At 37.7% G+C, this 24,725-nt stretch overlaps 3 protein-coding genes across 5 annotated transcripts in view; all 3 read left to right on the top strand.

Moving 5' to 3' along the window:
- Nucleotides 1–24,725, top strand: part of LOC134750516 (uncharacterized) — a 90,786-nt gene that overhangs the window by 21,867 nt on the left and 44,194 nt on the right. The gene's annotated exons all lie outside the window — the stretch shown is intronic.
- LOC134750787 (titin homolog) lies at nucleotides 358–17,046 on the top strand. The gene is made up of 9 exons (XM_063686030.1): nucleotides 358–542; nucleotides 2,373–2,522; nucleotides 5,227–5,312; nucleotides 5,981–6,044; nucleotides 7,386–7,470; nucleotides 11,412–11,501; nucleotides 12,316–12,427; nucleotides 14,469–14,586; nucleotides 16,156–17,046. Exons 1-9 carry the CDS (start codon nucleotides 492–494, stop codon nucleotides 17,044–17,046), a joined length of 1,647 nt encoding a protein of 548 aa, XP_063542100.1. The 5' UTR covers nucleotides 358–491.
- On the top strand, nucleotides 20,577–22,731 carry LOC134750647 (uncharacterized). Of its 3 annotated transcripts, XM_063685869.1 has the most exons (3): nucleotides 20,577–21,025; nucleotides 21,161–21,585; nucleotides 22,618–22,731. In XM_063685869.1, the coding sequence occupies exons 1-3, from the start codon at nucleotides 20,734–20,736 to the stop codon at nucleotides 22,717–22,719; spliced, it is 819 nt and encodes a 272-aa protein (XP_063541939.1). In that variant the 5' UTR covers nucleotides 20,577–20,733; the 3' UTR covers nucleotides 22,720–22,731. The 3 variants fall into 3 exon arrangements, with proteins under 3 accessions (XP_063541939.1, XP_063541937.1, XP_063541938.1); XM_063685867.1 differs by having other exon boundaries at nucleotides 20,577–21,585; XM_063685868.1 differs by having other exon boundaries at nucleotides 20,577–21,589; nucleotides 22,618–22,711.

Raw genomic sequence — 24,725 nt, 5'->3', positions numbered from 1 at the left:
ACAAACATTACAAGTTAAATAAGAAAAAAAAACATAATAATGCAAACTCAGTGTTAAAAATGTATTTAATCGCATAAGTATAAGTGCTAGTCGGACTCGCCCACGCCCAGGCGTTGTTGTTGTAGCGGCAACAGAAATACATCCTCAGTGAAAATTTCAACTATCTAGCTATCACGGTTCATGAGATACAGACGGACAGCGGAGTCTTAGTAATAGGGTCCCGTTTCTACCCTTTGGGTACGGAACCCTAAAAAATAAAACATTTTTCCTTCATCGCAACACTACTTTTTGAAAACAAAAGCGAAAGCGTGCATCGCTTAAACGGAAATAGTTTTTTTAGAAACTCTTTCACCATGTTCTAGTAAATACTGTTATTTTGAGATCTAGGGGACCGACGGATAGCTACGGAAATGAAAATAACGTGAAGATTCTTGTTTAAAAACAAAATGTTATTTATTGTAGAATGATAGCAAACAACATTGTGTGACGATATGCGTTATGGCCATCACAGTTTGGGAAGCTACTTAAGCATGCTTTTTCTGGTGAGTCCAATATTTTATACCTAGATGTAGGATACTTAAGATATTTTAAATTTAAAACAAATAAAATTAATTAATTATAAAACCGCCTACGAGATTACTGATCAGTGATCGTTCCTGACAATACACTGATCAGTCAGCACCAATAGTGAACACAGCAATGCGCCAAAGCTATGTACATAACTTTCACCTCAGCAGCTCGAACAAGAAGTGGAGTGAGGAAAGTGCGACTTTCCTCAGAGAGTGAAGAAAGTGCTACTTTCCTCACTCCAGGGAGTGAAGAAAGTGCGACTTTCCCCACTCCAGGGAGTGAAACAAAGTAGCTTTTTAATTTAGTGAAGGCCATGAACTGCCACTTAATACTTTTATTACAATTTTTTTTCTCTGTATTATTCTGTGTAATTCGAAATACATTTTAACCTTTAATATGTTCTCACTACTGAGGTTAAAAATTATGTGTGCAACGTGCAACACGAGAGCAAAGTTATTTTACATCTCGTGTTTTCGAGTCCCTCGCTACGCTGAAGATTCTAACTAATCTTTCACTTTCTCGGGACTCAAAATAAACACTCGCAAGAAAAACCAACTTTCCTCTCTTGTCTTGTTGCACAAACAACTATTGCCACTTTCTAATATTTTTTACAAATAATAAGTAAGTACAGTCAAGGGCATCAATACATATACATTCCCAAAGTTTCAAAAATATGTGTACGCTCTTACACCTTAGACAATAAAGTCGTGTTCACATATTTTTGAGCCATTTGTCTGGATCGATATTTTTGCCTTCGACTGTAATATGACAAATTACTTTATTTGGAACGACCACTCAATCTTTAAACTTAAATAATAAAAAAGGCCCCATGTGATAGGTACATATTTCTTGTATCAAAAAAGGTGCCACTCGACATGTTTTCTAGGCACGTAGTGACCGCTGCTGATTTTCTGTGGACCCTGAACTTATAGGTATTAATAAAATTGAAAAACTAGAAATGTTATGTTATAGTTATTTGTGCAACAAGAGAGGAAAGTTAGTTTTTCTTAGCGAGTGACTCTGTTAGAATCTTGAGCGTAGCGAGGGACTCAAAACACGAGATGTAAAATAACTTTGCTCTCGTGTTGCACACATAATTTTTCACCTCAGTAGTGAGAACATATTAAAGTTTAAAATGTAATTCGAATTAGATAGAATAATACAGAGAAAAAATTGTAATAAAAGTATGAAGTGGCAGTTCATCGCCTTCACTAAATTAAAAAGCTACTTTGTTTCACTCCCTGGAGTGAGGAAAGTCGCACTTTCCTCACTCCAAGCAGTGACGAAAGTAGGCTTGTTCGAGCTGCTGAGGTGAAAATTATGTACTCACTACTGGTGCTGGTTGCACTTTTCTCACGAAACGACGAAAGTAGACTTGATCGAACTGCTGAGGTGAAAAAAAAATTCAGTTTTTAGTCTAGCACACTAATTGATTCCATTTAGTTCCATCTTTTTATGTAAAGCTATTAGAAACATTATTGAAAACGACTTTACTGCAAGCTTTTATTTTTAGTTTCACCTGTCCCGTTGTCTGTGTGTGAATCTTGCAAGTTAAATTTTACCCGCTTTCCGGTTTCTAATAATAGTGAAAATTTGCATGACAATGCAATATTATGGTACCATCAAGCTGATCTGATGATAGAGACAGCAGGTGATGGCCATTGGGGTACTCTATGATAAAACAATGCAACCTAATTAAATTTGTATTTGGGGTTTTTGCTTGTGGAAAGAAAGTACAGTGAGCGATAAAAGCTTGTATCCAAAATTAAATTTTTGACAAAAAACTTATAATTAATATCCAGGTACTCCACTTCACATTTCATTTGCTGGGCTTCACACGATGCTCCCTAGTATTCGACGAAGCCAACCAAGAGGCGATGAAAAACAAATACTGCTCCCGCGTCGGAGACTGCCTGCCCGGTACACATGTCATGTGTATGTACGGAGATAAGGTATTGTCATTAAAGACTTCTGTTCTCTCTCGCTCTCTTTCTGTCTGTCTGTCTCTCTCTTTCTCACGATGCTCCCTAGTATTCGACGAAACGAACCAAGAGGCCAGGAAGAACGCTCCAGATTTGGATACTGCCTGCCTGGTACACATGTCATATGAATGTACGGAGATAAGGTATTGTCATTAAAGACTGTTCTATTCTATCTCGCTCTCTTTCTGTCTGTCTGTATCTCTCGTTCTCACGATGCTACCTAGTATTCGACACGTTGTAATTTTATTGGTACAACGAAATTCAACTAAACAAAACATTATAAAAACACTTAAACTAAAAACTTACTTATATATAAAAAATATGCCCTAAATCCTGGTATTGGCCAGCCCTCTTGTCACCAGAAACCTCCAAAAACTGACAGGTTTCTGTATCACAACTTGTACAACAATATTTAATAGGGTGATCCTTCGGCTATCGGGATTCAATACGCGTGTACAGAAAGGTCCCAAGAAAAAGTTTTACGAAAGTCCCAAGGGCACAAAACCACGTAAATTGACATAGGTCAAACTAATTTCATTATCTATCATCTCTGGGTTTAAGGTGAATTTAATAACAATACCCGTGTGGACATGTTTGAGCTTTAGTCAGACTATTACAGTTAACTATATGTAGACTAACAGGCCAATTCGAGCTTTAGCTCATTCGATCATTTTTTTAAATAATGGATCCAGTCCAGTGGGACCATTTCGCCAGTATCAAGGTCTTAGGAGCTCGAAATACTACTAAAATTATACGGTTAGTACAAGACGTGTGATTTTATTAGCTCTTGTAAAGCGATAACGACTTTACAAGAAGCACGTGGGCTACCGGCCGTTGACTCCAAAATGGTGGTTAAACGCGCTTCAAGATAATTCTCCGTTCACTGCACACTACCACATTAGTTTACTGTATAATAAACTATCGATATTACACTTTAAATAATATTAATGAACAAAAAACAAAGGAATTAATCACGAGGCTAACTATCAAGATGGCACTCGAAACCGGAAGCCCGAGCTTTAGTTATTCAATCTGTTTCCAATATGATACTAAACTGTCAGTGTCAAAAGTGACATTTCAACCAAAAATGACAATTTTGAAATTGACATCAGCAATATCGGAAACAGATCGAATACTAAAACTCGAATTGAACAATAACAACTAGCTTTCAAACATTGTGCCTTATTGGGTTTCCACACTGTATACCTATTGACCGTAGCGTTAGCGAAGGCGGTCGCAATTCTTAACCGATTTTTGTGAAATTTTGTGACCCGGTAGTATTTTTATCGCCTGTCACCATGCCTGTCACGTTCTAACAAGTATGTAAGTGCGAAAGTGACAGGCATAGTGACAGGTGATAAAAATGCAACCATGCTGATACCGCTGATTCTATGATTAAATAGATTTTTTTGTGGAATTGGAGAATTCTATGTAAGCAATGTATGGGAAAATGAAACAAATTATAATCAAACCTGTGTGGCATGATACATCTAGGTGTACTTTTTAAAATTCACCACTCTCCCCCGCCCTCCACCTGACGCTACACCCCCCCCCTCCCAACCCCCACCTTAAAATGTGTCCCTGTTGGTGGTTTTTTGACATTCTTACGAAAACTATAATAGATATCAAAAAAGTGTCAAGGACAGAAATTAATCCTCATTAAATTTGGAACAAAAACGGTTTTATGTGGGCCCCGGAGGGAAAGTGCCTTAAAACGTTAAGTTAGCACATTTTACTTCCACTAAACATTCTTTTATTTTTAAAAAGAAACAAAACTGCATTCATTTGAGTCATCTGACATATCTAATCCATATCGTTTCTAGACCTAATAAAAAATAAAAAAATATTTGACGTACTCTAAAGTTCGAATCGCACTGTCGCATGTCGCATAGTAAATTATATTATGTCGCGCGAGTGACTAAAATAAGTGAGTCTAAATCTAAACCGTATAATTATTTAATGTTAGTATGTCTCACAACAGATTAAATTCGAGTACCTAAATTGTATTGTTGTCCCGCCCATGGTAGCGGTCAATGCCGCTGTGCGAACGAGACAGCTACATAATTAATACGCGTGCGATAGAGATAGACAATAGCGGGTCAATGTACGAAATTCATCGTGGCGTTTACTTAAGTTTTTGAGTGATAGTAACGACAATAAAATTAGTTTAATTTTTATATCTTTTTAGGGTTTCCTACCAAAAGGGTAAAAACGGGACCCTAATTCTAAGACTCCACTGTCCGTCTGTCCGTCTGTCTGTCCGTCTGTCTGCCCGTCTGTTTGTCCATCTGTCTGTCTGCCTGTACGTATGCCTGTCTGGCTGTCTGTTCGTCTGTCTGTCACCAGACTGTATCTCATGAACTGTGATAGCTAGACCGACCACAAATTCTAAAAAGTACGGAACCCTCGGTGGGCGAGTCCGACTCGCACTCGGTTTTTTATTTAATAAATAATAAAATTCATTTATTTCGAGTATCTGATGTGACTCATAAGTACATAATACAAACATTAAACAAAACACAAACATTAAACAAAACACAAACATTAACCAAAACACAAACATTAAACAAAAAACTACAAAAATTACATTAAGGTAGGTAACTGTGGTAAACACATTGACACCCTTCATCTATTTCGATATGATCTTTATTTTAATATGATTGTATTTTTTTAGAAAATGATGGGCCCTAGATGTAGCGGTGGCAAAATGCTTCCGCTTACTGCAGATGAAAAAACAGACCTATTAGATCTCCTTAATGAGTAAGTATCTATGCTAAGTACCTATTTAAGGATGACTCACGTTAGACCGGGCCGTGTCCGGGCCGGAGCTTCCGGCGCTTCGTTTTCTATGGAAAGCATCACGTGATCACCTGTCATGTCATATAAAAGTAAGCGCCGGAAGCTCCGGCCCGGACACGGCCCGGACTAACGTGAGTCATCCTTTATTCAATAATCTTAATGAATAATTACGACATATTTTTAGGTTACAGTTTTTATTTTATTTTATTTTTTTGTAAATTTTTATAAGTTTTCATTCTAAGTTTTTTATATATAGTTCATTGTGTATTTTATATTTCATTATTGTTTTTTAATTTTTTCTCTTTTGTTGTTTAGTATGTATAGATTTTTGTGGTAGTTACTTACTTTTTGTCTGTTTTTTTTTTGTGTCGTTGGCGTATGTGTACCAACTCATAGTTTTAAGTCAGGTCCTCACTGAAAACCAGCGCCACGGATTACCGCGGCATTAAGGATGACTCACGTTAGACCGGGCCGTGTCCGGGCCGGAGCTTCCGGCGCTTCGTTTTCTATGGAAAGCATCACGTGATCACCTGTCATGTCATAGAAAAGTAAGCGCCGGTATTCATATAAGATATTGCTTGGGCTCTATTAGCGAGAATACGATTCATTGTAATTTTACGTTCGTTTAGGTTAAGGCGAAATTTGGCTCAAGGTATAGGAGACCTTCCAAAGGCGTACGGCATGAGAAAGCTGGTAAGTGTTTTTATTTTATTTAACTCGACAAGTGTCATGACTAGGTTAACTTACTATTCGGCAGCGCCACTGCCATCCTCAACAAAAAGGCGGTTAAAGTCTTCCAGAGTAATAAACTTTAGCCGCCTTTTAGTTTAAGGACGACATCACTGTTCGGATTCTGCTGCAGCATTGCAGCGTGACATTACTGCTGACGCTAATGTGAAAATCGATATTACTGTCCGGATTTTCAACATTTGAGTAGAACACATACATTTTTATCGCCTGTCACTATGCCTATCATCACTTTCGCACTTGCATACTTTTTAGAGCGTGACAGGCATGGTGACAGGTGATAAAAAAGCGACCGTGCTACGATGGTGTAGTCAGAATCCGAAACGTGGTGGTACGAAATCCTTTAATGAAGTTACCGCATGTATCGCTGATTTTTGTTATTTTGTTTTTCTCATTTTCTATTTATACATTTGACACGGGTCTCTATTGTTTGACATAATTATTGAAAGTCATAATGTAATGATTGTTATATTATCATTAGTCATAATTTGGTTTTTCTCAGAAACGCGTAACTTTTCAGGATTGCCATAAAACAAACCTAACCTAACCTATCTATAGGATAACCCGAGGAAAATCCTGAAAAGTTAACGGTTTCAGAATAATAGCGAAAGAGGTATGTCAGGATCGTAGCAAGTGGAAATCCGTGGTCTCTGCCTACCCCTCCGGGAAATAGGCGTGATTATATGGATGTATATGTAAATATAAAATGGGTCTCATGTATTTTTGAGTCTAAGATTGCTCGACACGACGTATAAATATATACTTGTCCGTCTAGTTATGGCGTGAAACATGTCTTAAAATTTGCCTATGAACCCGATGATCCTGCGGCCGTAGCACGGTAGCATTTTTATCACCTGTCACCATGCCTGTCACGTTCTAACAAGTATGTAAGTGCGAAAGAAACAGGCATAGTGACAGGCGATAAAAATGGAACCATGCTGCCACTGGGTTCTAATCCCAGCAAAGGCATTTATGTGTCATGATATTTGTTCCTGAGTCATGGGTGATTTCTATGTATTTAAGTAATTGTATATTATATACGAGTATATCGTTGACTAAGTACCCACAACACAAGCCTTATTGAGATTACTGTGGGGCTTAGCCAATTTGTGTAACAAAATAAAATAAAAATAAAAAATAAAAATAATTTATTTCAGGTCTTGAAAACCCATATTTTATCACATTACAAAATTATAAAATAAAAATGAAAAATATAAAATAACATTGATAAAAATTTAAAATTAATAATAAGTAATATTGTCCTGTAATATTTATATTATTTAACAGTTCTGGGATGATTCCTTAGCCGAATTTGCCCAGGCGTGGGCGAACCAATGTGATCCAGACCGCCATGACCTATGTAGAGCTTCAGGTAATCCACTATATCCTTATTGACACTTTGACAGATATCAAAAAGATGGGAACACCCAATAATTCCGAAATATGTTTTTCCGAATTTCATAAGCACGATTTTCATAATCCCGATTTTTATAAGACACGATGGAAGAAAATCATGAATATTTCCGAAAATTTAAAATTTTACCGAAAGCTTAAAATTGTCATTTTACCGAAAGCTTAAAGTTCCGATTTAACACTTTTCCGAAAAAATGTTTATCCGAATTCTTAAATTCCGAAAAACCATTGTCCGATCGGAAATAAAATAATTCGGAATTCAGAAATTCGGTCTTTTGTAAGGTCGGAAATATGAAATTCGTGATATTCAAATGAAGACACGTTCCGTTCGAGTAATTCGGTATTCAGAAATTCGGTCTTTTGTAAGGTCGGAAAAATGAAATTCGTGATATTCAAATGAAGACTCACGTTTTAGTAATTATTACGGGCGCCTGTCGTGCCGCATCACGTTAAATTCGGCATAAAATATTTTTGGCATAAAAATTCGGCATAAATAAATTCGGATTCGGAGATTTGACCTCCAAGAAAACGAACTGTTGCCAGAAGTGGGTTAGGTTAGGTTTGAACTGCGAGGGGAAGAGGAGTGATGGTATTTCGATGCGCCACTCTCCCTATCCCCTGCGAACTTGGCGGGGCCGTTCCGCTGTAGCGGCGTTGGTGGGGCTGCAGAGGAAGAGGAGTGACGGTGTTACGATGTGCCGTTCTCCCTGTCCTCTGCAGCCGAGTTGTGGTTTTGCGGCAGAACCATAGACCTGATCTGTCGCCGGGCGCCGGAGAAATTTCTGGCGCCCGTGGCTTCCTTGTGGCGGGCTCGGGGGGGTCCGCTACAATGCAGAACGGAAGCCGAGGAGGAAGGCGCGTCGTACCATCTGGCGCGCCTAGCGTGAAGGGCCTTCGGGCATTCGCGGAGGAGCCGCTCATGGGCGACTGCCGCCGGTGGGGTCGCGGATGAGTACGTTAGCGTTCCCGTAACCCCACCAATAGGGCGGCGAGGCGGCTTATGGGGGGTTTTTTAGTGGGTACACCGTGGGCCTCATTAGCCTAGACGGGAGTCCCACATAACCACTCGGGATACCCCCCCGCACCCGGATGGTATGCGGAATGCATTTTTCCCTCCTTGAAAAAAAAAAAGTTTTGAATTGCGACCCCCAGGAAAACGAGCTGTTGTCAGAAGTGGGTTAGGTTAGGTTAGAACTGCGACCCTCAAGAAAACGAACTGTCGCCAGAAAAGTGGGTTAGGTTAGGTTAGAACGGCAACCCCCACTGAAAAGAATTGTTTATAGAGAAGTAGAAGGAATAACGTCAATTCGGAATTAAAAGATTCGGAATAATGGCAATTCGGAATTCGTGATTTCAAAAATCGTAATTGTTAAATTCGGTGTTGGCACCATCGGAATTGTTATAATCGGAATTATGTGGTTCGGAATTTACAAACTTCGACTTTTCGGCTTTTCGGAAATATAAATCTTCGTGATTTTCATCATTCGTAATTACGACAGTCGGAATTTTGATAGGACGAGCATTTAAAAATCGGAATAATAACATTCGGTATTCAGAAATTCGGCATAACATTTTTCGGAATTATGTAGTGTACCCCAAAAAGACACAGCTAACACTGCAAAAACCAGGTTTTACGAAAAAAATATCATTTTCAGTTATAGTTTTACCAATAACATTTACTTTTTAGAGTTCCGTACCCAAAGGGTAAAAACGGGACCCTATTACTAAGAATCCGCTGTCCGTCTGTCCGTCTGTCAGTATGTCTGTCACCAGGCTGTATCTCATGAACCGTGATAACTAGATTAGCTAGACAGTTGAAATTTTCACAGATAATGTATTTCTGTTGCCGCTGTAACAACAAATACTAAAAAGTACGGAACCCTCGGTGGGCGAGTCCGACTAGCACTTGGCCGGTTTTGTATGTACAAATACATTCAAACCAAAAAAGAATACTATTCTTTTTGCGAAATTGACCTAAACTCATTTAATTTTTTCCTTCTTTTGGCCTCAGAAATGCGTGGTTACTTGTACGGGTAATACGTAATAGGGTATTTTCCACATGTTGAATTTTATAACTAAATCTAGTGGAATAGATAGAAAATGAGTAATTTATCACAATAAATTGGAAACTTAAAAAAATATAAGGTTCAATAATTAAATACAAGACGATAGTTTTAAAAAAATTTTTTTTATTTCCAATTGGGAAAATATAATGGTACCATTCGATTCCTTACATTTTATTAAAAAAATAATTGTACGGCAACAATATACATAAATGCATTATTTCACCGACATAATGCAATTTCCTTGTTTTCCACAGCTTCTAACTCTTATAAGCGATAGCGCGACGTTACATGCTGACGTCACGATGTAATGTCATTTCGTATGAAGCGTTTCATCCATGGAGACTACATAAAGGAGCCAAATCTCTATGTATGAAAAGTGTCCATCAAAAAACAGTAATTAGGCGGCGCCACCATACATCGAAATACTACCAAAAACAACCTACGTAATTTGGTCGGGTTATTTGTTGCCTTATATGGTTCATGTTATACTCATGTCCCAGAGCCTAACTAGCGCCACCGGAGAGATTAGGAACTATTATTTAAAGCTGAAAGCGGTCACTTTTGCAACAATTCTGCCATAAGAGATGTGCATCCTTTCTATACCATCCATAGTTTCATCAGTAAAATGCGGGTGCCAAAGTTTGACCATTATTTGTCACAAATAATGGTCAAACCCAACTCATTGGTCCCATACCACAGAATAAATAAAGGGGCTCACTGACTATCAGTCCGCCGGACGATATTGGCCTGTCAGTTAGAACAAAAATTTTACAGTTCCGAACAACTGAGAGGCCGATATCGTCCGGCGGACTGATTGTCAGTAGGCCCCTTAACACTAACCGTACAGAAAGGAAGCTTCCTACAAAACCGAAGTTTGACAGCGGTTCAGGGTCGAATCATGCTATCCCTTTCTAATATATGGCACTATCCCTTCCGGCTATTTAGGGTTGTCAAAAAAGTAATTATCTTATCTGCGGTCGTGCACGCAAAGGGACGTCAAGTTGTGCCAACCCTTATAATGAGGGCTAGCGTTTTTCTGCTCACCAGTTGGCGCCACTGTTGATGGTGGTTCAAAAAAACAGATCTCCAAATTCTTCTATGCTTATTTTTATAAAATCTATACGTTGTAATATAGACAAAGGTATTTTAACTTCTAAATTTGCCGTCTTTTCAACCTGTTTAATTTTGCATATAGTTTAGTTGGCACGTTTAGACCTCCATCTACACTAGCGCCGCTAGCGGCGAAATTGAGCGCGATAGCCCTCATTGCTCGGAGCAATGCTGAGCCGAACGGAGTCGAGTTTGCCCGGAGCGAGGAGATTCGCATTTCGCACCCGTCCCATACAGGCCATACAGACATTTGATCCTCAAAACAAACCTGATCGACTGATACCATTTCATTAAAAATTGGTAGCATAAAATGGGGTGAGTAGGAGCAAAACTGACATTCAAACCACGATAACATTTTATTTTTACATATGCAAGCTGAATGGTGTATAGTGTTGCGGACGTTTGTATTTTAGTTTTTATTTTATTTTGGATAGTTTTTCATAACTTTGACGATAAACAGGAAAAACCACCTCACCCCGTAGTCCCTCGTCATTGGGATGAGATGGGTTTTCATACAAAGGTGATTTTGGAGGATTGTTGCAACGTTTTTTTTATTATGAGTATTAACTATAGCTCCATTTTAAATTGGAATACATTATTTTGTAGCAGTAGCCCTAAAAACCCATCTCACCCCCCTTTCAAATCTTCTGTCCCCATTCATATCCCAACTCTCCCCGCGAAACCTACTCACCCCATTTTACGGTACCCTATTATTGTATTGCAGAAAAGTTCCCTAGAGCAGGCCAGGCTATGTACCCTGTACGATTCAACTACAACGACTGGAGTATAAAACGCGAGCACTTTGACGATAAATGTAAGTGAAACAGTGTTTTAATCTTTCACGATTTTTGCACATCATTAATAGGAAAGAGAGTGCTCACACCGTACATAATAACAAAACTATCCATACTATATATCCATACTAATATTATAAATGTGAAAGTCTGCCTGTTACCTCTTGACGCTTAAACCGCTGAACCGATTTAGTTGAAATTTGGCATAGAGATAGTTTGAGTCCCGGGAAAGGACATAGAATAGTTTTGATGTCGGAAATCATCCCTAACGAGAGTGAAAAGGGGGGTTGAAATTGAGATTTAATTAATTGCCTGATAATTGATGTTAAACAATTAAGCTTATGCTCAAATGCAATGATTGCTATTACACTTTATCCAGGCGCTAAACTTACTCTAGCTGCTGTTACTGATTCCACGCAGACGAAGTCGCGGGCATAAGCTAGTAATAATATTATGAATGCGAAAATGTGTCTGTCTGTCTGTCTGTTACCTCTTAACGCTTAAATCGCTGAACCGATTTAGTTGAAATTTGGTATAGTTTGAGTCCAGGGAAAGGACATAGGGTAGTTTTTATCCCAGAAGACATCCTTTAAGGTGGTGAAAAGGGGGAGTGGAAGTTTGTATGGGGAATCGATAAAAAGCAGATTGGATAAAAAATAAGCTACCCACGCAGACGAAGTCGCGGGAAAAAGCTAGTTTATAATAAGTTTTAAGCTACCCTGATTATTACAGGAACGCGATTTTGTAATATAGACGTTGTTGGTCTTATTGTTTTTTCGTCCTTAGCATTAAGTTTCATTTGTTTAATAATTACATTTTTTTATTATTTGCCAGCCAAAAACCTAACGCCAGAAAAAAGGACCCATGTCATCGAACGTTTTGCGGGATATATCCACAGAACCAGCAAATACGTGAATAAACAGCAAATAGAAAAGTATCCAAGCGGGTATTGTAATTTTAACACCCTTATATTAACTTCACTTATAAAACTATACACCGTGTTTTTTTTTCTCGTTATTTTCAAGGGTGCATTCCTGAGCTTAAATCAAGTAACTTTCTCATCAGTATTCTAATTAACTCCGTTTCAAAGATAATCATTTTTTTTTTATAAGGCCCCTACGAGCGTGTACACTTGCCTGAGGGCCTGTTTACATATTGATTAGTGTTTAGTACGAGTTCATACATTTACTACTAAACTTAAGTACTATCTCGGACGATCGATGTTCGAAATGTCATTGATATGTCACAGTTTTCAATTGTTTGGTTGAGTTAAATGTAACGCCCTTGTCAACAACGCTATATGCAACATTTAATTACTTTTTACAAAATAAAAAAAGGTTTATTTATTTATTAACTATGCCATTTAGTTTTCTTAAACGGACTTACCCCGAAGCATAGAGTAACTTATACTAGAGCGGTACTGTCATAGTAAATTTTGTAACCCCAGTAAATTCACTGCCATCTGTCGACACACTTTAAAACTAAAAATGAAGATTTATAAAAATACGATAGAATGTATTTAAATATAGATAAATAACTTTTTTTATTTGCATTAATTATTTTTATGATTTTGACCCATATTCTTTCACTGATATGCGTTAAAATTGTTAAATAACAAACGAAACCGTCAACGCCATCTATACGACTGTAGGCCAAAACTAGTAACGCCCTCTGAACGAGAATCAAATTTTCGTGATTTTCGAGGCACGTTTTTTCCTTAGACTGTATCCATCTATTACAGAGTTATATCTATCTTTGCCCCGAAGTTAACGGAATTCAATAAAAACACTGTGTATAATAAAATCTTGCAAGTCATCTATCTTCTATCTATACATATAAAGCGGAAGAGGGTCGAAAGTCTGTACATGGAAGATATTCGAAAAAAAAAATTGGCTGGGGATACTTAGAATCGATTTTTTGCCTATTTTCTTGAATAGCTTTTAAACTATTTATCCTAAATTTGTGGAATTTAAGTGTATTGTGTTTTTTTTTTTGGTTTGGCTCTTGTGCAATGTTTTTATATTTTTCTTCTGGTATAAGCAATAAAACATATTTTATTTTATTTATTTATTTATTTTATTTAAAATTATAATAAATATATATTTGAGATTCTCACAATGAGCTCTTTCATTTGATATGTAACACGATATAGTTTGAAAAACTTTATTTTTTAACAAGTTTGGGAACAAATCAAATTATTTTATTAAATATTTTGATTTGTTTTTTTTTTTTTTCTCATTTACCCCCCAAAAGTGGCCCTCGTGTTTAAAATTAATATGTTTACGTTACATATCCGTCTTTGGGTCACAAACTTACATATGTATACCAAATTTCAACTCAATTGGTCCAGTAGTTTCGGAGAAAATAGGCTGTGACAGACGGACAGACAGACAGACGCACGTGTGATCCTATAAGGGTTCCGTTTTTTTACTTTTGAGGTACGGAACCCTAAAAATTGCATATACTCTAAAATTCGGGACCAGTCGGGTCGGGTGGTCTAGAGATCCAGCCAGGGAGTTAGCCGCGTAAGCTAAATACATACGATGGTTCGATTCCGGCCTCGTCTACTGAAAGGCTTAGTGACCTTTTTTTATGTATGACATCTATTTCAGCTTAGAGTAAACTAGTTTTTGCCCGCGACTTCGTCTGCATGGAATTAGTACGAGCAGTTAGAGTAAGTACAGTGCCTGGATAAGATCTAATGGCCATAATTTCGAATAATATGCTTAATTGCTTACACCAATTACCAAGCAATTCATTAATTTTCTCATTTTCACCCCCCTTTTCACCCTCTTTAGGCATGACTTGCGACATAAAATCTATCCTATGTCCTTCCCCAGGACTCAAACTACCCCTGTACCAAATTTCAACTAAATCGGTTCAGCGGTTTAAGCGTGAAGAGATAACACACAGACAGACAGACAGACTTTCGCATTTTTATTAGTATGGATAGTATGAATTAAATTGTTATTTTCATTATTTTCTAGCGACTTCATGAACGAATATCTGACGGCAGTCCACGGGACTACCACAAACGTTGGTTGCGGAATGTCTACTTTTCACGATTACTATAGGACCTCAGACAATGAACCAGTCATTTTCCATGTAAGTTTTTTTTATACTACGTTAGTGGCAAACAAGCATACGGCCCGCCTGATGTTAAGCAGTCTCCGCATCAAACATCAAACATTTATTCAGCAAATAGGCCACAGGGGCACTTTTACATGTCAATTTTTACAATACAAAACCAAAATAACCAAAATTTACAAAAAACTATTACAAATATGGAATCAATAAAATATTAGATACTTTGACAGAGATGTATCCAGTCTAAATGTCGAATTACACAAAAAAAACTAATAAAAAATATACAAACAACAGACAATTACTAAAATTGTTTAGAGATGTAAAAGTCTCTAGGTGTCAGAGATAAAATATGTATAATAAATAAATAAACGATCATCAAATTATCCTTAGAGGTGTAAAGGGTCTCCAAGACTTGAATTGTTATATAAGTAATTATAAGACAAGAAATTAAATCAGACAGACAAGAACCGAATGAAGTGTCTCACGTTAATGCCACTCAAAAGTAAAGTTACATAGGACGTAACATGAAGCCCGTGTAAACTAAAACAGACCGGTCTCCACAAACAGCACCCGTTCACGAGTATGACGCGTATCTCAGCCATTGTCTCCCTCAACCTTCCTTCGGGAAAGTGGCGACCCGATCAACGACGCCACCGTATCAAGCTGCCGGGCTGTATTAATATAGCCTGCGCGTAGCCTGCAACTCCAAAGGAGTTAGGTACATGCGCGTTGCCTACCCTAAAACACTCCGCATCCTCGTTAAGCTCTGGCAACCTCACCGGCAGGAACACAACACTATGAGTAGTTAGGGTCTAGTGTTATTTGGCTGCGGTTGTCTGTAAGGTGGAGGTACTTTCCCAATCAAACTCCGCTGTGCTGTGCCCTACCACACAAAGCGAGATGACATTCACAGTGCCCATACCTCTCTTTTGGCCGTAACTTAAGTACATAACCGGGTCCATTTTAGACGTAGTTTAAGGACATACCTCCGGGTATCCAATTTATTCCTGTATAAGTTACTTGGTATTTAGACTATTTAGCTGTTGAACTGTTAGGTATTTTATTTTATAAAGTTTTAAAACACCCTTGGGCCTCATATTTAAAATAAATATTATATAACAGTCGCTCACTTAGTTTAAGTAGAACATAATTTGACATAGAATGATCTGAGTGACCCGTTTTAAATATTTTTAATAAATATAAATATTATTAATTGTTATTCGACCAATACAGTTTTATTTTTAATGGGTCATCCATAAATTACATCAGACAACATTCAGATTTTTTTAGACCTTTAATACGTGGGTATTGTCACACTTGGCATGACGCCCCCCCCTTCCCCCCACTCTCCCCCACCCCCTCCTCCTATTGATGTAACGCAATATGTGGATAAATCCTAATAAGCGCAATATCACGGCCGAAATCTTAAGTAGCTTAGAATATGTAGCTGTACATTACAACATTTACAACGTTAATCAACGTTTACGGTGGGCCAACCAACTATAGCTGACGTAAACATTATTTTGAACCAAAATTGACAAAATTTCAATAGAATTTCAATTCCAAAATTCGTTTTTTGTGTTGCAGGCAGTAGAAATTGTTTGTAACTTCTCTAATCGGCCAACGGCGGGCGAGAAGGTTTACGAGACCAAGTGGTCTGACGGGAAGGGTTGGACAACATGTGGCTGTCCCGACGGGTTCATTGAAGAAGACTGTCTCTGTGTACCAGGAAAAAGACCAGACAACAAAGATGACCAACAAAATAAAGACAAAGATGACCAACAAAATAAAGACAAGGATGACCAACAAAATAAAGACAAGGATGACCAACAAAATAAAGAAAAGGATGACCAACAAAGTAAAGACAAGGATGGCCAACAAAATAAAGACAAGGATGACCAACAAAATAAAGACAAGGATGACCAACAAAATAAAGACAAGGATGACCAACAAAATAAAGAAAAGGATGACCAACAAAGTAAAGACAAGGATGACCAACAAAATAAAGACAAGGATAACCAACAAAATAAAGACAAGGATGACCAACAAAATAAAGACAAGGATGACCAACAAAATAAAGACAAGGATGACCAACAAAGTAAAGACAAGGATGACCAACAAAATAAAGACAAGGATGATCAACAAAGTAAAGACAAGGATGACCAACAAAATAAAGACAAGGATGACCAACAAAGTAAAGACAAGGATGGCCAACAAAATAAAGACAAGGATAATCAACAAAATAAAGACAAGGATGACCAACAAAATAAAGACAAGGATGACCAACAAAATAAAGACATGGATGACCAACAAAGTAAAGACAAGGATGACCAACAAAATAAAGACAAGGATGATCAACAAAGTAAAAACAAGGATGACCAACAAAATAAAGACAAGGATGACCAACAAAGTAAAGACAAGGATGACCAACAAAATAAAGACAAGGATGATCAACAAAAGGAAGGTAAAGATGACTAACAAATAAAAAACGAGGGTGACCAAGATAACGGCACAGACGAAGGTAACAGACATAACCGGAAGAACATAGAAATGTCAAAGCATAAACACAAAGGCGATTATAATACAGAACACGATGGTTTTTTGAACACACGTCACCGCTTATAATCTTACTGATATTATATGGAAATGTATGTAAATGTTTATATGTTAGGATTTAGGGTATTTGGATGTTTGTCCCTTTATCACGTAAAAACGGCTACTTCGATTTCAATGCAATTTGACACATTAAATATATTAATAACGGGTCACTCACGTATTTTAAGTCGAAAAACGCTGGACATGTTTCACTCCCGTGACCCGTGACGTGTGTGACCGGCGCCCGCGCCGAGTCATCGGGCGCGGAGGGCTGCGTCCCGCAGTCTGCGCCGGTCCGTCACCGTCAACGCAAACTCCTGATGAACTCCTCGGTACGGAGTGAAACATGTCGAGCGTTTTTCAACTTAACATACGTGAGTGACCCGTTATTAATATATTTAATATGTCTGTGTCTCACGGATGTTTTGCAATTTGACACACATAGTTTTTAGCATGGAAAGGGCGTAGGATAATCTATATATATATACCTACCCGAATTTAAAAAGCTTACCATACAACAAAAAATGGTAGAAGAATTTGAACCAATAGTATAGGAAACAAACCATTCATATTTCAACAGCTCCGTTCCAATTGAAATATGATAAAAGTTAATTTGTGTCGTATTTAGTTTTAAGAGATCGTGGATAAGGTGGTATAAATATATAACATCGAACCTATATGTGCTTGTGACTTGTGACTGATAATTACGTGACCAACACGATAAATGGATTATATACAGCAATTAGATCATTAGCAAAATTTAAGGGCTAGAAAGCGAAGTTTTCCTATAAGCCTTAAAGAGGACACACTAGAACGGACCGGATCCGGGCCGAGGCGTCCGACATTTCATATTCTATAGAAAGTGTAGCCGCCGTGCAGGTCTCGACGACAAATAAAAAGACTTCGATTTGAAGTAAACTTATAATTAATAGGTGCTGGTTACGTTACAACAAGGTACAGTTGACGAAAACGGTTAAAGGTGTAGAAGGGTGGTAATGGTATGGAGGCTGATGCAAGAGTGATTAAGCCATTAAGCTAATTTTGAATAGTAAAAAGGTAGTCTTAATTTAGGTGCCTCTAATTGGCCGCGATACAAGTTCTGTGGAGCGCTCCTATTGGTGCTTTAAAAAAAGCCCCGCATAGTAAGCGAGCCCGACGGCAGCGTTTAGCTACTGCATTATACAAATAAAGGTTGCGTTCGCAACAGATAGCATAACGTGATCACTGATCATTCATCATAGAAAACGAAGTATCAGGCCTCGGCCTGGACCTCAATCGTTATAGCGTGATCCTTAATCTGTACAAAGGTATACTCTTCTATTTACCTGTGTGATTCGGTATGGAGATAAGCTGTTTTTAGGGTTCCGTACCCAAAGGGTAAAAACGGGACCCTATTACTAAGACTCCGCTGTCCGTCTGTCCGTCTGTCCGTCTGTCCGTCTGTCCGTCTGTCCGTCGGTCCGTCGGTCCGTCTTTCCGTCTGTCCGTCTGTCCGTCTGCCCGTCTGTCCGTCTGTCCGTATGTCCGTCTGTCCGTCTGTCTGTGTGTCACCAGGCTGTATCTCATGAACCGTGATAGCTAGACAGTTGAAATTTTCACAGATGATGTATTTCAGTTGCCGCTATAACAACAAATACAAAAAAGTACGGAACCCTCGGTGCGCGAGTCTGACTCGCACTTGGCCGGCTTTTTATTGTCCATAGTAGTTATTTTAGAATCAAAGTCAAAGTCAAAATATTCTTTATTCAAATAGGCCTAGGAACAAGCACTTTTAAATTGTCAAGTTTTACAAATATTACCTTAATCTAAATTACGGTTATTATTGTTCTTAAAAACATTGAATTATTATAGATATGTCAAGCTTAATAATAAGAATTTCACAAAACATTCGTCAAACACCAAAATTGTATAAAAAAATACTATATAGTCTAGAAACTTTCTAGAATTAAAATCGAAATGTCAAAAACTACGAATTATAGGTATATAGGTATTCATTGAATTATCAATTTCATCATTATTAACATAATTAATTATTTTCAATCACACTTAATCCCACGGTGTTTCATCATTCATGTAGTCTTGTGTGCTATAATAGGCTTTAGAGATAAGCTTACGTTTTACATATTTTTTTTAAATTTATTAACAGACAATTCAGTGAATCATCAATTTCATGAATTCGGAAGTTTATTATAACTATTTTTGACCCAAATCCTATAGTTTAAATGTGGTTTTTTCTATAATAAGGGACCTTATTGTCGATGGCGCTTACGCCATTATTAACGATGCTCCGATATAAATACAATGTCGTGCGACGCTGTGCGGCGTAAGCGCCATCGACAATAAGGTCCCTTTTCATAGAAAATGCCCCAAATACAAGTTTATAAAACATTATGCAGATACATGTGATCCTGGTGACCCTACTTGCTCTCCTCGAGTCGTGATAATGCCTATCATCACCGTCGAGAATGCGGACCCGAACAGGTGAGCCTTTTTTTATATTCATATTTTAACACAGCATAGCAGTTAAAACTGAAACTGTGAAATTATTAATTAAACCTAGACAATCTAGACATACAATCAACAAGAGACAAGTTTAAAATACTAAACATTATGAGCTGGTGTGATGAAAAAATATTTACAATTTTATTGTTATTTCATTCGATTGTTTCAGATTGAATGAGGCTCAGGTTTGTGTGAATTACATATAATATATTAAGAGGATACATACATGTGGTCATTTTTCCATACAAACGTTCTCGACATTTTCCTCTCTGGATTTTGGCCCCAGATGCTTTTTTTTAATATGAGTTCAATGTTACCAGTATCTGTGTCTGTATGTTTTGCTTTTTTGATATTCTTGTTTTATAAGAACTAGGTTACTTCAAACAGCGCTAAAACGGCCAAATGAATGTGCCGTAAACAGACGCCTAGCATACAAAATCGGCAACAATAAACGCTAAAATCAAAACGGTCAGACACAGATAATTCCTTTCTCATTCCGTTCCCAAAATGAACGAAACCTCGATTTCTGAGATTTTTACTCAGGATTTTTCGCCTGAGCTGCTGCTGCAGTTGAATTGGCTTTTTAAAACATCTACATTTTTCAGTAATTAATCAAAGATCAACTATGATTTCAGTAACTTTTATACACCACCTTTATATGGATTTGAAATTAAATCAAAGGATGCAATTAGAAACTACGAAACATGGTAGCGCAATTTTAAAGTATATTTAATTATCAAATTTATAATTTTCAGATGGTGCAATTGTCTAAAGATCTAGAAAATAGGAAACAACAGTTAAGGTAGTTTTTCAAATATTTTCAAAAAACAAACCTTATAAAATAGGCCAAATCAGTCACAAATCAGAATAATTCATTACTTTTTCCGTTCTTTTTCATAAACAGATTTCTGTTTCAGACTAAAAATCAAGGATCGTATTCAAAATGTTAGGGACCGATACTTTAAAGACTATGTAGTTCTTGAACCAGGAACCAGATTTTCTAACGGGGGACCAATAGACGAAGATACTTTCGTACTATCTAAAAATTACCCACATTATACGACTAACATGAATCGCAAGAGATTAAATAATTTTGGCACTAATACAAAAAGAACGAACATAGAAATAAAAGACAGAAGAGATTTTTCTGATTTAGATCAGCTAGTATCGGAATATTTGTTGAACTTGCACGATGACAAAGCTATGGATTCCACAGCTGATATGACAGATAGATCAGACCATCGTATGAGAGTGAATAATATCAATGGCATACAACCGTATACTCAAAATTATCGTAATCCAAGTACAAGAAACTTACAGGATAATGCACAAGGTTATAGAAAAGCAATTAGTAATTTTGGTAATGATCTTCAACTTTCGTCGAATGATTTATATGATTTGAAGGCTAAAGAATATATCAGGAGCAAGTTTAATAATTTACCTGTTTTAAATAAACAAATACTCGGTTCTAAAAGAAAAAAAATAGACCTGACAGATTATGCTATCGAAGATCATTTAAATACTGACTATGAACCGAGAACCATGGAAAGTCAACGAAACACTGTGCCAAAAAGAGAACAAAACCCCTTAAATATCCAAGCAGACGACACAAACAATTATGATTATCAGTTATATTCTGAAAGGACCCAAGGTAACGGCAATTTTGATCCACGATATGTTGTCGAAGATTATACTGGATTTCAAAATGACGAAAAGTCTGATGAACATGGCCGCGGACATAACAGACAGCTTATTTATGATGCGAATGAAATAACACATTATTACTTAGACAGATTGGATGAAGACACTAACACTAGGCAAAAACTAGACACAGAAACCCTCACTGGATACAGAGTGGACCCAGGCACCTACACTAAACACAGACAGGAGCACAGGCGGCCTTTGCATCTTGAGAAAATAGTAAGTATAGTATATGCAATAGAAGCATGCTGAAGTAGTGAAAGACGCAATGCGGGAAGGGTCTAACAAGGTGGGCCGACGATCTGGTCTCTGCGCTGTAACAGACGGGCGTACCGGACCACGATCCTGGTCCGTTAACATATCTCTTTCTCGCTCTCACTTATAGCTGCGTCCTTGACGGACGTACGGCAGACAACCTTTCACACAATGTAACTATGATCCTAATGGGAGTAAGAAAGGGTCCCAAGATTTTCATTTTTAACTGTATGACGGTGACAGAATTGAAGAGACGAAAAATGTATGGAAATTTTGGGGCACTTGTATTCTCCAGTAGGATCGAAAAACCATGTTTCCCAAAAAAAGTGTGTAACTTTAAATAAAATGGCCCAATAATAGCGCATCCAGTGTACCTACTTTTCTACGTCAGTAATTTATGGGTGTATCTATCTAGGAATGAAATCTACAACTTATGTAGTACCTAACCTTGAAGCGCAAACAGTGAAATTTAATTAGAATTACGCAGCGTACTACGTAGGAGAACAACACGCGAACGCGAAGCGGCGCGGCGCTGAGCGGGGTGAATCAATCCCTTGATACCTATTATATAGAAGTGTCCTGGGCGATGACTGGGCTGTGACGTGGGCGATCTCGTTGCGAACGGGAAAGCCTTGGGCCCGCCGCGCCGCTTCGCTTCGCGTTCGCGAGTGTTCACCTACGTAAGAAAGCACCGAGGCTTCACAAATCACATGTCGCTTCTGAACAAAGTATGCCCTAGTTTACCTCCCTTGGGAAATTTGGCACGAGTTAAAAATGTACTACGGCCCCACATGATTAAAGTACGAGTACTAGATTTAGAAGGACTTTTTATAGAACTACAAATATACCTACACGATTTTTTCATTAGAAGTTTTGATGATCATAATATTGGACATGAGTTCTTATATGTATGGAGGACCTATTTTAAAGCATTTATATAAAGTGCGGTAAAAACCTAGATGGTTATACCTAATACAATTGTTTTTTTTTGCACAGCCCAGCAAGTTTCAGCGCCACCTCCAAAACGATGGCGGCGAGATGAAGTATCATATGCCACGCTACTTCGTTCCTGATCGAGCGAACCTCCAGCATGGATAACAATTAACCATTATTTGTAAAATAAAAACGAGAAAGATAGTGTGATGTGAGGGTTGTATTGTATTGTAGTTCGGGCGATTTTCCGCAACTCGACGACTGGCGCCTATTTTGCGTGACATGGCTAGTCCTGCCAGCCCAGCTCCTCGAGGAATCCTATCAAACCTTTGATGTTGAGTAGGACCTCGGGGAGGTCTCTCGGGGATCCGAGATGTTTTGTCTCTGTATGGGGCCACTCCGCTGCACTCCAGCACCACGTGAGAGGCTGTTTCTTCTGTCTCTATGCATCCTCTGCATAGGGGACTATCTGTAACACCTGTTATAAAAAGATGTTTGTTAAATAGTCCATGACCTGTTACGACACTGGTTACCATGCTCAGTCGGGTCTTTACTAATTGAAGGAGCACCCTTGTGAGCTTTCCGTTGATGCCAGAGGGTTACTACAGTGAGCAAGAAATCCGGTGATAAGCAAGGCTCGGAAAAACGCCCATCATTTTTAGGGTTCCGTACCCAAAGGGACCCTATTACTAAGAGTCCACTGTCCGTCTGTCCGTCTGTCAGTCTGTCTGTCTGTCCGTCTGTCTGTCACCAGGCTATATCTCATGAACCGTGATAGCTAGACAATCACAAATGATGTATTTCTGTTGCCGCTATAACAACAAATACTAAAAAGTACGGAACTCTCGGTGGGCGAATACGACTCGCACTTGTTCGTTTTTTTTTAAAACAACCCCGTTTCGTACAGCAGACCAACCAATGTTAACGATTTAATGCCCCAATGACGTCCGGAGACTGTAAACATTTTGGACTAAGAAATGGGCCCTAAATGATATAATTTATAGTCAATGGTGCGAATACTTAATTTCAGTATTAAGTATTTTTATTTGGCATTAATATATCTTATAAAAACACGTCACTCACGAAATTTGGATCCTTTCGCTTGACATATTTCGATCCACGACAAGATTTATCAACAGCATTCCATGAGTGACCCGTTACGAGTCACGGGGATTTTCTATTTTTATATTGTATGAACATTTTGTACAAATTATTGGATTAGGTTAGTTTACATACGTAGTTACTTTTGTCTAGTAAACCTATATCTAGTTGTTTTGACTACTATTTAAAATACCTACGAATATGTCATCTAATTTTGAAATATGTTTACAAGCAATTAATATTATTAAATATAAGAATTGAATATACCTACTGTGCGTGTAACTAAAACCTCAACCTATAAAGTATGTATATGTGTTGGGGGGGGACTAGTAGCCTCATCACCAGAGAAAGTGCAAAGTTTTCATCAAATTACAAAACTAATGTCCCCTAAGTTAAGTTGTTATTGCATTTTAAAAGTTATTCAATATGATTTGCGGAAAGTTGCTGAAATGGCAAAACTTGTTGAAAACTTTAACTGCCGTAGTTTCACTGAAAATGGCTCTAGAAATTTCAAGTTTTCATGAAACACAAGGGAAATAGAAAGGTGACTTAACAAATTTAAGTGGATAAATTGTAGCCTTGGGTGAGAATTGGATTCACCCAAGAGCCCGTGAGTTCAAGTCTCACCCAAGGCAGTAATATTTCCACTTTTAAATTTATTCTAACCTTAATAGCATCGTTCGCAGACGTTTCTGCTTGTTAAAAATTAATTATGTGATTTAACAACTCAAATAATTATTTAAAGTATTTATTATGTAAATTATAACCTGAAATAGATAATTAACGTACACTAAAGTAAGAAAAAGTAATGTACGGTGTTTTATTTTAATAATACAATTTATATTGTAATTAATAGTAACTCTTTATTCAGAACTTGCGTGACATGTCTTTAGGACCACAGATAGCATATATTGCTGAACCACAGATACACAACACCTTCCCTACCAGTCTAGCAGCTGCCTAGGTCTTACCTCACGACCGCTTCTAGTCTGGTAATATTTTGATACAGGTTCATTATCTCTTACATTATTATCATTAAAGTTGTTTAACAAATCACTATTCATATTATT

The sequence above is a fragment of the Cydia strobilella genome, chromosome 20 (genome assembly GCF_947568885.1).
Source record: "Cydia strobilella chromosome 20, ilCydStro3.1, whole genome shotgun sequence".
NCBI classification, from domain to species: Eukaryota; Metazoa; Arthropoda; class Insecta; order Lepidoptera; family Tortricidae; genus Cydia; species Cydia strobilella.
This window is presented reverse-complemented; position numbering and strand designations above follow the sequence as displayed.

Excerpts from the sequence above, each read along its gene's own strand:
- LOC134750787 (XM_063686030.1), top strand. The coding sequence starts at position 492 with ATGCGTTATGGCCATCACAGTTTGGGAAGCTACTTAAGCATGCTTTTT. Across the intron at positions 2,523-5,226 it reads TGTGTATGTACGGAGATAAG|AAAATGATGGGCCCTAGATG; the intron begins GTATTGTCATTA and ends GTATTTTTTTAG. Across the intron at positions 14,587-16,155 it reads ATGAACCAGTCATTTTCCAT|GCAGTAGAAATTGTTTGTAA; the intron begins GTAAGTTTTTTT and ends TTTGTGTTGCAG.
- LOC134750647 (XM_063685867.1), top strand. The coding sequence starts at position 20,734 with ATGAATCGCAAGAGATTAAATAATTTTGGCACTAATACAAAAAGAACG. Across the intron at positions 21,586-22,617 it reads CTTTGCATCTTGAGAAAATA|CCCAGCAAGTTTCAGCGCCA; the intron begins GTAAGTATAGTA and ends TTTTTTGCACAG.